The sequence below is a fragment of the Tachypleus tridentatus genome, chromosome 1 (assembly GCF_004210375.1).
Source record: "Tachypleus tridentatus isolate NWPU-2018 chromosome 1, ASM421037v1, whole genome shotgun sequence".
NCBI classification, from domain to species: Eukaryota; Metazoa; Arthropoda; class Merostomata; order Xiphosura; family Limulidae; genus Tachypleus; species Tachypleus tridentatus.
Genome location: NC_134825.1, coordinates 162,895,835 through 162,913,310, shown reverse-complemented (window position 1 = coordinate 162,913,310; position 17,476 = coordinate 162,895,835). Strand labels below are relative to the sequence as shown.

The following is a 17,476-nucleotide window of genomic DNA, read 5'->3' as shown; positions in this document are numbered from 1 at the left end:
CCTAAGGAAATTGTGGTGGGTGGGCCGAATACCACCTGACTAAAGAGCGTGCGGACAATGTACAAGAAAGTGTGTGCTAAAGGCAAACCTTATGCACATGTGCACTAATTAAGAGGGCAGATGCTAAAATTGTAAGCATGTACAATAGTATACTGAATATACTGAAAACTATACTATATACGAATGTGACAGTTTTGATTTAAAGAACCCATGAGTGAAAATGGTAATAAGTGTTAACAGACAGAAAGTCAACATGGTGAAAAGTTTGATGCCACGTGACAAATTGTATGTTCTTCTGACCTCACAACTGTTTTATAGTAGAACAAATTCGGCTGCTAACTTTCAAGTTATTCGATTTATACTGGAATTGTTAGATAAAGTTGACCTTTGACCCAGCTTTGAAATTCGCTACAGAGGTCTCGCCAGTTGAAGAGTGACCAAAGGATTCTGAAGACCAGTGGTAAGGCCATCAGTAGAACACTTGATTCAACAGTATTTACTTTATTTTAAAATTATGTCATAGTTGTCCGTGTTTGGTTTTAATAAAAATACAAATAGCAAAAAAAATGTTGGGTAAATGTAGGGCACCGTTTGGCGGTATAATCATGACTCATAATCCCTATACTTAAAGACAGAAGTGGTGTTAATTAAGTAAGCTTTAGGCAAGAGAAAGAAATTTTAAAGCGCTGACTTAACTGGTATTGTTCGATGTTTAACTACAGAGTTAAAAATTACGTCCTGTTTAACGTAACAGTTAAGACTAGAACTGGTGTTAAACTATTAGGATGTACTACCTTCTATAATTAAATGAGTCAGGTCCAACAACTCTGAAATACGGAGAACAAATACAACCGTGAAAGCGAGAGTATTTGTACACTTTTAACGAAAATGACCGTATTGGTAGACTTATCTTGAAGGAGAGATTTTTGGACATTTTAACAAAGACGAAAATGTTCGTATATTTGCAACGAAGACGAAAGTATTTATAAATGTGTATTAAATATCACAGTGGCTGTGGTAGAACGTTTACAAAAGTGGATTAAAAGTGAGGTTAGTAATATGTGTATGTTCGATATGACCGAGTATGCTAGCAATGGAAACACGATGTTTACTGAAGAAGACAATAATTATTACATCTTTACTGCAAGTTAAATATTTAAAAGGTTAAAATAAAAACAAAACCAGATGTAAAGAATAGAATGATAAACTATTAAGTTAATAGGTTTTGTGTATTATTTTAAATGCAGTAATTGGTTGGATTTAGTATTTCGTCACATTCGTATCAGTGGTAGATGGGGAAAGCACAGAACTATATGTTTTTATATCAAGTACGTAATTAACATCGAGTTCGTTAAGACTGGATTTTTATTTTCTTACGTGGATGAACCCAAAGTTAACACAAAATATTGTTCTGTTGAGACATTATGGGATATGTCCTGAGACGTTACCTTGTAGTTTCTTGCGTTTTGTTAAGATCACCAACTGTTACTTGGGTGCCGCAGAAAGAAGAGACAATGTTTTAGAACTTTAAAGTATGGGATTTTGACTAATGTAAAACCTAGTAATGTTTCTTTACTTAGTTGCAAAGATAGTTATGAAATATAATTTAATATCACGAACCATATTTTTCATTAAAATATTTAGTAATAAATTCTTGATACTCGCACGTGTGTGGGGGGGGGTCAGGCCCCCTGGCTCTTTGTTCCTCCTGTATCACAAAGTTGGCAAGAGGAGGTCGTAGATTAAGGTAAGCCGTGTCTTTCCTATTACAACTAACGCTTGCCATAGTTTCTGTGTTAACATTAAAAACAGTCTCGTTTTGAATTTCGTGCAAAGCTATACGGAGGTTTTCTGCGCTAACTGTCTCTAATTTAGCAGTGTTTGACTAAAAGGAAAGCAGTTGATTATCACCACCAACCGCCAACTCTTGAGTTACTCTTTTATCAAAGTATAATTGAACTGTTGTCAGGGCGAAACTGACTGGTGGAACGCGGAATCGAACCCGTGACCCTCAGATTGCGAGTCAGGCGGTCTATGGGCCGCACGGCTGTATTGAACAGTACTTATAAAAGTACCTTACAGAAGAAAGCTGAACTCGATATTTTTGTATTTTACAAATAAGTTATGTGGGTTTATACTCACATTTCAGGCTGCAGCACTGGTGCATTATCACAGGTCTTCGATCAGAGCAATTATTCATTAACTAATTCATGTAATTAATTAGAATTTCTTTGATACATTTATGATCAATGAAACTTTAGGTAATCCTGATGTATTAAGTTCTGTATCCTCTCCCCCCGGATCTCTCCTCCCTCCTGTCCTCTGTTGATCACTTTTTTAACAAATGAAATTTAGTCTTTCACTTCTTGATCAATGATAATTTGTTGTTTTGTGTGTATTGAGCATTTACTCTGTGTAAATCAAAGTCAACAATGGGGTATCGAATGTCTTGTGCGATCAATACATTACTTTAAAAAATCCCGGTACGTATTGTCCAATCAGTCAAGTTTGTTTGTTTTCGAATTTTACGCAAAGCTACTCGAGGGTTAGCTACGCAAGCCGTCCTTAATTTAGCAGTGTAAGACTAGAGGGAAAGCAGCTAGTCATCACCACCCACCACCAACTCTTGGGCTACTCTTTTACCAACGAATAGTGGGATTGACCGTCACATTATTTAAGACATTAAAATGACCTTTGTAATCTCAAATATCAAAGTTAAAGTTAGAAATGACTTTATGAACTTTATATTTTATCTCGATGATCACGAAATTAGTACAAGAAACTGGGAAAAAATACATAATTTATGAACAAAATATGGAATTTAGAGACTGTTTTTTTTATTATTAAATGGTAGGTGAAAACCAGAAGTCAACGAGTAACAAAATAACATTATCTTCAACCACAGGTACATATGTATACATATTCATGATGTCAGAACAACACGTGGTTTCAAGAAATCTTGAAACAGAATATGGTATCTTTAAGTACAAAGAAACTGAACATTTCATCCGTCCCAACACTTTCTTTGCTTACAAGCATGATTCATTGAACACAAGTAACCAAAAGTGAGATGAATTCAGTCGTCAATTATCATGAGCTGTTTATAGTGACTTTGGTATCAAAAGTGGACATCTATGGAAAAATAATAACAAATATTTTACATTATAACAATTATTTCAAGGCTTGCTATCTTGACAAAAAATATGACAACATACCATAAACACTTGCTGTTTATATGTAATGAAGCTTATAAGAACTGTAGGTGTCGCTTTCAGTATGGTCTGGTGTGGAAAAAAAAAATTATTGAGCGTAAGTGCTTTTCTACTAGTCATTTAAGGCTCCGATCGCTATAAAAATATAATGGAGCTGTGCTATATTTTACGATAGAATTATTAAAATAAATTAGCTATTATTATAAAATTATCATAATAAATTAGCTATTATTATAAAATTATCATAATAAATTAGCTATTATTATAAAATTATCATAATAAATTAGCTATTATTATAAAATTATCATAATAAATTAGCTATTACTATAAAATTATCATAATAAATTAGCTATTACTATAAAATTATCATAATAAATTAGCTATTATTATAAAATTATCATAATCGCTTAGCTATTATTATAAAATTATCATAATAAATTAGCTATTATTATAAAATTATCATAATAAATTAGCTTTTTTTTTTTTCAGAGCGTGGCTCCAAAATATTTTTGAAAAAAACGACCTGAGTCGTATGAAACGCGAACTGGGTTAGAACACTAATATTGATTTCTAATCAGAACAAGTTCCCTTCTTAGATCAAAGCTGAACATAGACTTAGTACTACGTATAGCTAATCTAGTGTACTATACTTTCGATGTTACTTACACAGATTATAATGTATTGCTTCGTGATATGAATGCTTTCACTGTTCTCGGAAATTCGAATTACATATTAGAACGTGACCTAGTTTAGTACAGTAACGGTTGACCCCAGTTTAATTTACAGTTTTACACACAAATTGAAGAGCCAATAAGCTGCAGGAAAAAAAATGAGCTACAATAATTTTGCATAAAATAATGGCTTTTAATGTATAACATAATAGTAATGGTATCATCGCTTCCAGAATTTGTTACCTTAATTTGTTGTAACCACTAACTTAACAAATACAGATTTGTCAGTAGGCTGGAGCACGTGGTTATGGAAGTAGGACCAACTTAGTTGAACCGGCAGACAAAAGTGTTTTAAGCTTCTCTAAAACAACTTTGGCATTAGTTCTCTAAAACAACTTTGGCATTATAGAAACATGCTTTAAGTTTGTATAAAGCAGTTTGAGCATTACTGATTTGTGTATAACTTCAGAGATAATGACACAGAGAAACATGCTTTAAGTTTGTATAAAGCAGTTTGAGCATTACTGATTTTTGTATAACTTCAGAGATAATGACACAGAGAAACATGCTTTAAGTTTGTATAAAGCAGCTTTGGGCATTACTGATTTGTGTATAACTTCAGAGATAATGACACAGAGAAACATGCTTTAAGTTTGTATAAAGCAGCTTTGGGCATTACTGATTTTTGTATAACTTCAGAGATAATGACACAGAGAAACATGCTTTAAGTTTGTATAAAGCAGCTTTGGGCATTACTGATTTTTGTATAACTTCAGAGATAATGACACAGAGAAACATGCTTTAAGTTTGTATAAAGCAGCTTTGGGCATTACTGATTTTTGTATAACTTCAGAGATAATGACACAGAGAAACATGCTTTAAGTTTGTATAAAGCAGCTTTGGGCATTACTGATTTGTGTATAACTTCAGAGATAATGACACAGAGAAACATGCTTTAAGTTTGTATAAAGCAGCTTTGGGCATTACTGATTTTTGTATAACTTCAGAGATAATGACACAGAGAAACATGCTTTAAGTTTGTATAAAGCAGCTTTGGGCATTACTGATTTTTGTATAACTTCAGAGATAAGATAATGACACTTTAAGTTTGTATAAAGCAGCTTTGGGCATACTGTTAAGTTTGTATAAAGCAGCTTTGGGCATTACTAATTTGTGTATAACGTCAGAAATAATGACACAGAGAAACATGCTTTAAGTTTGTATAAAGCAGCTTTGGGCATTACTAATTTGTGTATAACTTCAGAGATAATGACACAGAGAAACATGCTTTAAGTTTGTATAAAGCAGCTTTGGGCATTACTAATTTGTGTATAACGTCAGAGATAATGACACAGAGAAACATGCTTTAAGTTTGTATAAAGCAGCTTTGGGCATTACTGATTTTTGTATAACTTCAGAGATAATGACACAGAGAAACATGCTTCTGTAAATCAATTCTGGGCAATACTGATTTTGAGATACTTACATATTTTAACGAGTAAAAACTTCGTTTGGAAATCAATTTCATATAAACACACGAAACAGAAAAGCAATCACACAGAAAAAACGAGAGACATGAAAGACGACAGACCTCACTCAACACCCTACAGAAGAAAGGTCACCGGGGGTTGTCTCCTTTCTCGTCACTCAGGGTTTGCTAGTTCTGCCCAACTGTTCGAGACCGCAAGATACCAAAGCCGCACATTCCGTGGGGGCGAACGTGTTTATGCTTATTACGAATCCCTTCATGTTTTGCTTATTCGCTTCATGCTGATAACGAATATTATTTAATAAATGACACAGAAGTCAGTAGGAGCAGTATCAATAAACCTACATTTAAACCTCGGCCACATTAACTGTCTTTTCCAGTATGCGATATATTTATTACACGCTCTACGTATACGCTCCATTTTTCCAGTAGTCCGTTGGGTGTTAGGGTTAGGCCACGCCCTATTGTTTCATACCTTGAACTACGGCAAGAGATATAACAGAGATCAAGAAGCGGTTAGGTTAAGGTGAAACATCGATACATAACGCAAGCCTATTAGCTCGTGCACTTACTTTTTGGGCAAAATATTGTTTGTTTAGCAACTTCATTTAGTCATGTCTTTAACGAATGATACACGTATCTTGGGCAACGGTATTTGCAACGTTAAATCAGGACAGAAATAAGTTGCTAGGGAAAATATCACAACATTCGGTTTCGTTATTGTCTGCGACACGACGAAAGCTTATATGAGAATTTTATGTGTTTTGAGTTCAATAAGAAATCACTTCGTCGTGTCGCGATACTCGTAAAACAGAGATTTACATTGTAATTTTAACAGGTATACTGACAAGACTTACTTACTTATTGGATAAGACAATTGTAGGCAAAAAACAAACTAGCTTGTGCGTTATGGATAAGACACCTGTAAAGGGCATTTAATTTATACCGATACCACTTAAAACTATTCCTTCTGGGTGAAATAGCGAGTCATAAACTTGTTTTTCAGATAAATTAAAATGCTAAGCCTAAAGTATACATAATGATAATATCACAATATTTTTTTCTTTTAAGAAACGTGTGACTATGACTATTTTTATTATTTATTTATTTCCATGCAGATGTGGCAAGACATAGAGAGCGTGTTATTAGGAGATATGGCCGGTCCTTGTACCCCGAACGGAATGCAGTCCGTCCAGACAGAAAGCCGACCGCTCCCTCCTTCCGCTGTTACAGCTATTACTCCGGTAGAAGTCACTTCGGTACCGCGTCAACAGTTTCCGACACAACAGCAACTGCTGTCCCCTGTCACCACGCTTCACTACACAACACCGCCTCAGATGGTAGACGGCCGTCGACCGGAAGAAAATCGCTTGGAAATGGATCTGGGTATAACGTTGGAAGGAATCAAGCAAGCTTATAACGAGGAATCGACTGTTTCGAACCCCAATGTTAAATGTGAAATGGTTATGAACGGTCCGCTACCTGATGTTACGAATAACACGGAATCGCTTCGTATATACAATCCTGTCCCATACGGCCAGAGATATAATGCCGCGTCTTCTGAGATAAAATATGAAAATCAACATTACCCTAACAATCCAGCTACGGAATATTTCAGTGGTCACTGGACAGCATACAACTGTGCAATGCCCAGTCATCATGTTTCACCTCCAGTCACTCCAGACAATCACACAATCAGATACACGTACCAGAGTGACCCTTATGGAGGTTATCACCCAACTATGGCCAAAGCATCTACTGGATTATTTCGACAACATTCGTCGTCAAACATGCCCCAAACATACCCATCCCCATATCCTACTCATTCTAGAATGGTGACCCCACCCACTTCTCCTCATCTGGCTGAACTTCTGGCCTCTGGCCGAAGCTCTATTGGAGGTACTACATTGTGTCCTGGGGATACCCTTCAGCCCTCACCATCTAAACCTCGGCGTGTTCGCCGATCTAGGGGTCCCAAAAAAGTAACGGTTCACAACTGCTCTTATCCCGGTTGTACGAAAACCTATTCCAAAAGTTCGCACCTCAAGGCTCACCTCCGGACTCATACCGGTGAGAAACCCTACCAGTGTACGTGGAAGGGATGTAGCTGGAAATTCGCCCGCTCTGACGAGCTGACCAGACACTACCGAAAGCATACTGGAGACAGACCCTTCCAGTGTCGTTTGTGTGAACGTGCATTTTCCAGGTCAGACCATCTGTCGCTTCACATGAAAAGACATTCCGAAATTGTTTGATTTAGCGATCAGGCGGCTTATACGAGGTCAGGTTGTGGAGGTCGGATTATATGTCCCGATGACAGATCTCTCAATGCCGCCATGGTAGCAGTAAAGGTGTGCTCTAGTCATGAACGTTTGATTAGACCCTACTCTAAACCCCCCATACCTGATGTCCCGAAGGTTCTTCCAATTTCGTTAACTCTTGCTAGGCCTCGACTATTGAGAACATGAACTATGCCCATTCATTGAACCAAAGTGCAAGACAGTTAGTGAAGGTAAATCAAATAAGAACTAATCTCCTATTTCTCTTTGTTTAGGGTTAAGGTTATTTGATAATCTTATTAGGGTAACAGAAATATAAAACCAAATTACTGATATGTTATTTCTTTTGAGAGATATTCGTGATTTCTGCTAAATCCCTGAAATCATAGAACTAAAATAACTAAATTTCGTTTTCAGATACAATTATTATTACCTATACTCATTATACAAAAAGCGATTTTATTATATAACCACTGAATCTGAAATAGTGTTATGCAAAAGAAAAAACAACATATTGAAACTTACTGAAGACTTTTTATACTTTCATATTATGTTAATGAGAACTTCACAGTTCGTATGACCAAACAATACATATCTATTAAACCTGACTCCCGATGTCTAAGAGTAAAAGAGATCCTCCAAAATCGATAGACGTAAATTTTATATCACTAGTCTTGATGTCACAACAACTTAAAATTATCGCAGTCTATTTTGTTCATTTTAATAAAAAAAGTGTATTTATTTACCAACACTGTATTGAAATATCACTAAAACAATAGAGCATATACCGAAAGGCCCGGCATGGCCAGGTGGGTTAAGGAGTTCGACTCGTAATCTGAAAATCGTGGGTTCGAATCTCGGTCGCACCAAACATGCTCGCCCTTTCAGCCGTGGAGGCGTTATAATGTGACGGTCAATCCCATTATTCGTTGGTAAAAGAGTAGCCCAAGAGTTGGCGGTGGGTGGTGATGACTAGCTGCCTTTCCTTTCGTCTTACACTCCTAAATTAGGGACTGCAAGCGCAGATAACCCTCAAGTTGCTTTGCGCGAAATTAAACAAACAAACAAACATACACAAAAAGAAACCATTTTAAATAAACTGTAAATAATATGAAATTAAGTGTGTTTTTTAAGCTGTACTTTGGTGGTTTTAGTGACTAAACAAAATATATGTTAAATACTTTATGGTAAAATAGAGTGTGATGACAATAGTGCTCAAATTCAAGAATTTTCAAAACATATGTATCTGATTTGTCTACTGTTAATCAGATTAATACACGCATACGTATATACATAATGTACTTATAAAGATGTATTGATATGAAATTATTTGCCACGAAATATTAAAGTCTAGAACTGAATTTTTTACACCAATTAATTAACTGCAATTATTTAAAAATTAAATACATTTTTGTACCTCATCGAATACAATGCTTAAAATTTAATCACACGCGCACATCAAAGACACATGAAAATATAATTAATAAATATACCAAGCAAATATAATGGAATTCTTTAAGTATGCGTAACGTTACAAGGCCAATTAACTGTGTACGTCATATACAACTTTTGTAGATGGTCTTTCGGTATTTACTTACACATTATTGTTAATACCGCAGCTGTTTTGCTAGTTATCTGTAATCCAGACTTATAAGAATAATTTTAATTAATTTTAATTAATAATTTTGTGAAGGAAACGCTAACATATATTGGAAAACTATAAACCAATTGACATTATATACGGTTGCAAGATAATATGTATCTTATTAACAAATGAGGTAAGGTAACAAATTTCAAACTCCTCTGAAAACTCAAACGAATGTGTGTTAAGCCTATTTTTTTGTTTAACATCGCAGTATGCCACGATTATTTAGTGATATTTGTAAACATTAATATCTCAGTTGCAAAATATTAACATCATCATTCAGACAGTATTTCATAGTTACACATAGGGCATAGCCGATGAATATTACTAATATAGCTTTTTAATTAATTCCTCATTATGCCACAAGAGTGGTGACGTCATTGAAGATTCATTGTTTCGTTGTGGTTGTGAGCGAATGATTTCAGTAATTCGGATGTTACTAATATTAAACACTATCCAATTTACTCGTAAAATCCCCCTCATAATATCATCACTTATATAGCAATTTAAATTATTTGACAAGTTAAAACGAAGTGAGATTATGCTGTCCTGGCACTTGTTGTTTATTTATCAGAAGTTAGGCATTGTTTTGATACCTTAATTAAACTAAATTATGAATTTGCAAGCGAAAGAAAAGAAAAATATGCTATAGTATGCCAAATATACTACATCTACCATATTCAATGCCGACGAGGCCTTTCGTTAATTTCCAGCCGGCTGGGATGCGAGAGGTGTAATAGTAATCCAGGCGCTATTTAAATTGTCAGTTTCATAAACAATGGGTGATATTATGTGGGTCAGACTAAGTAAGCGAATTACAATTATCATAAATTGTATTACGTTAGTCAGAAATCATATTTTCTTTTAGGATATGAATAATAACATTGAACAGAGAAACAAGGATCTTTTCAGAACCACTTGTTTATCTTTCTTCTTCTTCGATTGTTGGTCTCAAAAATGTGTGTTAGTATTGGACATTTTATAAAGTTCGTATTACAGTAGCTCACTGCTGTTTCAGGACTAATAACAGTAAAAATTAGATTTCGATGCCCTCGATGGGCAGATCAAAAATAGCCCATTGCGTAGCTTTGATTAACGACAAGCAAACAAATGTATAAAGTTTATTAAAAAAATAGGTGTCATGACAACCACACATTCTGCAGGACAAGCTTCAATGGTGGTATCTTTGTTATTAATAGTTCACGCTTGATTGTGTGCTTTAACCTTTTTATTATTGTTATTTTATCTGTCACCATTCAGATCCAGTAAGACTTTATAATTATAGTTGTATTTCAACTGTAACGTACAGTAGTTTGTGATACGGTATAAACTGGTGGTTGATGCCAAAAGATATTTAAAAAATTCAGAGAATAACAGTGTAGAAATTTTACTGATTTTTGACCAATCTAAATGAATGAAACCGTCTAGCAAATATATATGTGTTCTCTATCACTGACGCAATTGAAATATAAGTAATCATAAACAATGAAAACATCATTGTTGTTATTAAAAGAAAGAAAGAAAAAATACAGATGTTTATTTCGCTTCACTTATCACCGAGTGCTATCTAAACATTCATGCGTGAATAGAAGGAACAGCTCGCGTGAATAGTATAGGGACTTCTCGTGTAGTCCTCGTGGCATCACATGGATCATAGTCGATTGACAGACTGTATCCATTCATCTGTTTAAGTTTCTTCACCTGGAACTAATTGAAGGACCTCTACATATGTTATACTGACAACAAAGGTTCGAACACTTAAGCTACAGTCTAAGTAGTGTTCACTAACTGTCACCCTTAAAACCCTCACAATATGTCCCTCCCCCTCTTTCAGAGTTTATTCCTCTCGTATTTCAACTACAAGATGTTACGAATATGATTTCTGACTGATTTTTAATACGTGTTGAACATTTACTAAACTGGTCAACGAGATAAAGAATAGACACCAATATTTTGATGATTAACCTGGTATAATTTACTGATTAATGAATTGGACTGCGGATATCAGGGATCTGTGGCTTGCAGCGTGATACTTCGAACTTGCAGCTATGGATGCGCTATAGAAGTGACAGTAAATATTCTTATTAAATTGAAAACCGGACAAAGTCTTTATGGTGCTGACTGTCCTAAATCTAAACAAAATTAGTGAAGACTATATTTGAATCATTGAGCTGACCATTTAACTATTGACGTTGAAAATATCATTATCGAACGTCTTTCAGGCCGTTTCTCGTCACTTCCTCTAATTTTTGTACACCTGCACATGGTGTACCATCAACAAAAAATCTTAAAGTAACGAAACGAAATCCGTGGATGCACAATGAAACCTCAAGCTACTCAGCTCTCTTCGTCAACATTTATTTTCTTGTAAACGGATCTACGTTTGTATAATTTAGTTACAGCAAATATCATTTTCTATTTTAAAAATTCAGGAATCGTTTTCGATCCGATGCTTGTGAACACACTTGTAGATTTGTTTTGTTTTGAATTTTGCGAAAAGCTACACGAGGGCTATCTGCGCTAGTCGTCCCTAATTTAACAGTAAAAGACTAGAGGGAAAACAGCTAGTCATCACCACCCACCGCCAACCCTTGTGTTACTCTTTTACCAACGAATAGTGGGATTGACCGTCACATCAAAACACCCCATGGCTGAAAGGGCGAGCATGTTTGGTGTGACGGGGTTCGAACCCGCGACCCTCAGATAATGAATCGAACGCCTTAACCCACTTGGCCGTGCTAGGGCCCTGTATCTTTTGTTTTTAAACTTTATATAATTTAATTTTGTCCTTTTATAACTTTTTCAAATGTGTGAAAATAAATTTTTATTGTATAACCTTTTGACCCCATTTTAAATTATCCATATAAAGAAAAAAACACGTGTTTTAAGGATAGACTATAGAATATATATTTAGTAAGAACGAAAAACAAAATTATTACGAGCAGGCTAACTGTCGTAGTGCTACCATTAGAACGTACAAATATCACAAAATAATCTAAACTACTTTATATGGCCTTCTTATGTAAATGAAAAAGAAAAAAACTACAATTTCTATCAGTTTAAGGTGCTAACACTTATCCCTTTGTATGGTGTGTTCTGAAATTTCGAGCAAGACTACACGAGGGCTATCTGTCCTAGCCGTCCCTAATTTAGTAGTGTAAGACTAGAGGGAAGGCAGTTATTCACCATCACCCACCCCAAATCGTGGGCTACTCTTTTACTAACGAATAGTGGGATTGACCGTCACATTATAACGCCCATACGACTGAAAGGGCGAGCATGTTTGGTGTGACAGGAATTCGAACTCACGACCTTCAGATTGCGAGTCGAGTGCCTTATCCACATAGCCATGCCTACACGTGTATGCATAGTGGGATTGACGGTAACATTATAACACTCCCACGGTTGAAAGGGAAAATTATTGTTATTTTAATTAAGATATTCATACGTGTTTTTAAGAAGAAATAGAGTCTCAAAAAATACAAGTTGCTAAACCTGTTAACATCGAATAACATTATTTTCAAAAATCTTTTGTTTGTTTGTTTTTCTTAATTTCGCGCAAAGCTACTCGAAAGCTATCTGCGCTAGCCGTTCCTAATTTAGCAGTGTAAGACTAGAGGGAAGGCAGCTAGTCATCACCACCAACTGCCAACTCTTGGGCTACACTTTTATCAACGAATAGTGGGATTGACCATCACATTATAACGCCCTCATGGCTCAAAAGGCAAGCATGTTTGGTGCGACAGGGACTCGAAATCCTGACCCTCAGACTACGAGTCGCACGCCTTAACTCACCTGGCCATGCCGGTCAGTCAAAAATCTTTTTAACCCTCGGACCACTGAACATACTGCAACGTATTGAATAATTTTACATTTATGCTGATCATAGCGCCCAGCGTAAAGATCTGATAAACAAAAATTGGATGAAACCTTAGATTTTCCATGAAGGTTACGTGGACAATCCTAGCCTAGCAGAAATGAGTTGAGATTATTGCAGTATTGATGGTATGATTATATTAATTTCTTTTGTATCATTTTCCATAGTGCTAGGGACCTAGTAATGGCCAAAGATCATGGTCTCGACAAGCAAAATAATGTTGTGCAATGTTTATTAAAAATACGTTTAAAGTAGCTCATGGAGAACTGGACCACATTTGTAATTTTAGGGTTAAAATATTTCATGTTGATAGATTGATATGGAGTAGGAAAAAGAAAGAAAAATAGTGAAGTAAATTAAATGTAATGTTTTATTGAAACGTACAAGGTTCGAATCGTGATGCTGCTGAGCACGCAATATGTTTATAGTTATGGGTGCATTATATAAGTAATAGGCAATTCTATTATTCGGCTCAAAGAGCATGGCAAAGATTTTGTGGTAGCGCGCGCTGCTTGCTAGTCAAAAGGTCAAACTTAACAGCAGTTATACAGGAACTTTATGGTTATCTGACCTAGACATTCAAACTATGTACGTCATAAAGTTCCATTCGCGTAGAAAATTTCCTTTGTAATTAAAAAGATTCAAAAACTTATTTATTCACATAAGAAAAAAATATATTGAATCCACATTGACCATATTCTGCGTTATGGGTTTTATTGTATAGATATTTCGACACACGTTATATATATATATATATATATAGATGATACGGTCCATAACGTGATATTTATCTACATTAAACATCGGCACCATATAAACCGCACAGTTCACACAGACATTTCAGTAAAGCTCTGTTAAACATCTCTTTCTACAGGCAGGTTTTTCTATTAATTAATTCAAAATGCTTAAAAGTTTTACTTCTTTATGAGTTCCGTGATTGTTCAAGAACTTCGTGAGGAGGTAACTACAGGGTGTTTGGAAAGTCACTGTGCACTTTTTTATTTATTTATTTATATTTTTATTAACATATTTATTTATATATTTATTAACAGACATGTTTCAATATAGAATACAGGAGGTAAATATGAATGCCAATTATAAACAATGTTGAAAATGACCCCCGTTGTCATCAATACAGGCTTGGATCCTTCTTATTTTGTTATCAATACAAGCCTGGATCCTTCTTATTTTGTTTCTAAACACCGCTATCAGTTGCTGACTTGAAATAGACTGAATAAAATATGATTACAAAACTGCACAGTGACTTTCCCTGTAGAATCGAACTACATTGTACTTTAGTTTCTATACATCTAAGGTACTATTAATTACAATCTCTCAAATTCTAGTATTGATGATGACCTTTTGAAGACGAAATATCCAACAAGCAAGTCTTTTCATTTTACTCTTAACTTAGGGACAAACAAACAACAAGAAAGACCTTAATCCCTCTTATTCTCTCATTGATGGTGTCTTAGGGACAAACAAACAACAATAAAGACCTTAATCCCTCTTATTCTCTCATTGATGGTGTCTTAGGGACAAACAAACAACAATAAAGATCTTAATTTCTCTTATTCTCTCATTGATGGTGTCTTAGGGACATGTTTCCGTCAACGGTCATATTCAAACTCTCTCTTTCTTAACCTAAAGATGACCTAGGACGGTCGAAACGTGGTTCTCTGCTTGTCAATAAAAGTGTTAATACCCATACCAGCTGTTCTGAAATACATTTTTATTTCAAGTTGGTTTCTCGTAATCAAGAATTAACGCACTATTTGTATGAATATTTGGCCAACAGTGGTATACGGGACTAGAGTTTTATTATGGTGTCCATGGATAGTACCTTACTTTAAAGAACATTCACATTTTTGTACATGAGGTTCTAGGCCTAACCTTCCGTTGAAATTCCCCCTCTCAGAAAATTAAATTTCCAATATGATACATACGCCTAAATGATTCTTAAAGGAAAGTTGTTGTTTTAAGAAATGTTTTATTTTCAACATTCATTTTCTTTGCTATTTTTTTTCTCTGTTTTGCTTTGAAATTATCCTGTCTGTTCCGGAGGAAGTCAAGCTTATTTATATTTCAAAACTGCACTTTTCTCACTTTAAATAGAATAAATTGTTGTTTTGCGCATGATATTACACCCAGAATCGTGTAAGGGTGCAAAGAAACGTTAGAGAATCATGTTACAAAACGTCTGAAACGTTATAGTTACATGAATATGCTTGTCATGTAACAAACACGCGAATAAAGATGATATTCTTGTAATTCATAATAGGTACACTTACAATGGTTATCTATCGGTTCTTTGTCTAACTTTCCACGTGTGTTCAGAGTTTAACATTGTCAGAATGTAAACACCTTAAAAAGGTATGAATTTTGCGACTTCCTTTAAGCACTCGTTAAAATTATATAGTTTGGATAAAAAATTATATTTAACGTATATATATACTAAAATATGTTATCTGGACAGAAAGTTTTGAACACTAGGATTACAGACATTTACAGCTGTAAAGCTATACGAAGATGTAACATATAAATGTTATCACGTTTCTTAGTAACATGTGCATCTACTCTCCTGATGAAAAATGTCACATAATTTCTTTGAACGTCTATTCCTAAAAATAATTGATTTGGATACACCCATTTAGGATTTTCATGTAAATTTTAAAATATAAAAATATATCGTGTAGAAATAGTACTGATCTACAGCATTTTTCATCTTACAACACGTGACCCTATTCATTCAGAAGACAAAATTATTTTGTGTTGTCCGTTTTAAGGCTTAACATAAATTGTATGTAAAAACAAATATTTAGGTATATATGAGCTCATGTTTCTTGTTTTATGTCACATTACACAAAGTTTGTTGTTTTTTTTTCACCTAGGTGTCACTAATCGAGTTCAGAGAAGTTACAGAATATCTAAGAAGAAAAGAATCGACGAATTTCCTTCCTTTCAAAACAATTTATATATATGTATATTACACACTAATTGCAACAACACTTCAATATGTTATTAATTTAGAGAGTTGGAATTTCATTTTTATTTAAAATACTTTCTATAATACAATACAAATCAGTAACATATCATGCTAGAAATATTCCTTTTTTTAAATTTTAATAACGCAATATAAATATATAAATACACAATATAACAAAACCGGAGTTTTACATGTTGTAAATAAAGAAAATAAAACAAATTAAACATTATATTTAATGTTTAAGAGAAGCTTCGATTTGTTAACCATATGGTTCAAAACTAAACATTTTAGGGCAAATATTAACTGAGTTAGTCATTTAACGTGAATAAGGAAACAACACTGCCATCGGGATTTTGTGTTTTTTATTTTTAAAAATACATTAAAATATTACTTTGTTTTAGCAATTTCCATGTTTATTTATTTTATCGTTATATGATCTTGGGCATTTGATTTTTCAATTTGAAAGAGCAGAAGAAGGAAAAAGAACCTAACTGTAAGATGATATGGTGTCCATCTATCGTTTGTAAATGAACACAAAATAAAGGTTAAATATTATAAAAGGATGAATTATTTCTTTGCACAGAAGCTTTCACATAACCTAAATTGTTTTTTTAAATCTTCAATTTTTCTATTTAAAAATAAACTAAGAACTAAAGTAAATCACATTGTCTTCTAACTTTTGTATAAATGATTACATGACAACGTCAGTTCAAACACGAAAAAGTAACAGACCCATGACCTACTTTTCAGTTAGTGTCCTGAATCTATGCGTTTGTGTGCGTGTGTGAGAGCGCCTACAAAATTCAGTGCATGTACAGTTCTTTTCAGAATATTGCGTGTGTTTAATCTTATCAAACCACTGAAACAGACATACGAACAAGCCATGTGTATCGCTGTGTAAGTTCTCCAAAACAAACCAAATTATCGATTATATATTTATTAATATGGTTTAAAAATTATAAGAATGTATAAGAACTATATTATTACTCGTAAGAGACGTGTTAGGCAGTGGGTTTGACCACTACAACAACATAATACAATTAGTTGACCTTTATTCGGAACTTGATAATATTCACAAAATGTGTAGAATGCTTAGGTGTTCACTGAGACGTGCTTCACTTGAAAAACGAAGGTAATAATACGTGGGTTCTGGAATCCTAAACAAGACTGCTCAGAAACCAGTCCCATGACATTCTAGCGTTGTTTTAATCCTGCGCTAGCTATTAAGATATCGTTGATATATTTGTTGCGTTCCATTCTTTGTGTTGTTACGTCACGTACCTTTGTCGCCATTGTACTTGAGTAGCCTAAATGGTT

At 34.4% G+C, this 17,476-nt stretch overlaps 1 protein-coding gene across 2 annotated transcripts in view; it reads left to right on the top strand.

Moving 5' to 3' along the window:
• The window catches only part of LOC143229407 (uncharacterized), a 173,694-nt gene extending 156,975 nt beyond the window's left edge, over nucleotides 1–16,719 (top strand). For both annotated transcript variants that reach the window (XM_076461721.1, XM_076461729.1), the window contains 2 exons: nucleotides 6,491–7,884; nucleotides 16,065–16,719. In XM_076461721.1, coding sequence (XP_076317836.1) covers nucleotides 6,491–7,627 — 1,137 coding nt within the window. In that variant the 3' untranslated portion in view covers nucleotides 7,628–7,884; nucleotides 16,065–16,719. The remainder of the gene's footprint in view (nucleotides 1–6,490; nucleotides 7,885–16,064) is intronic.
• Nucleotides 16,720–17,476: the final 757 nt, after the last annotated feature.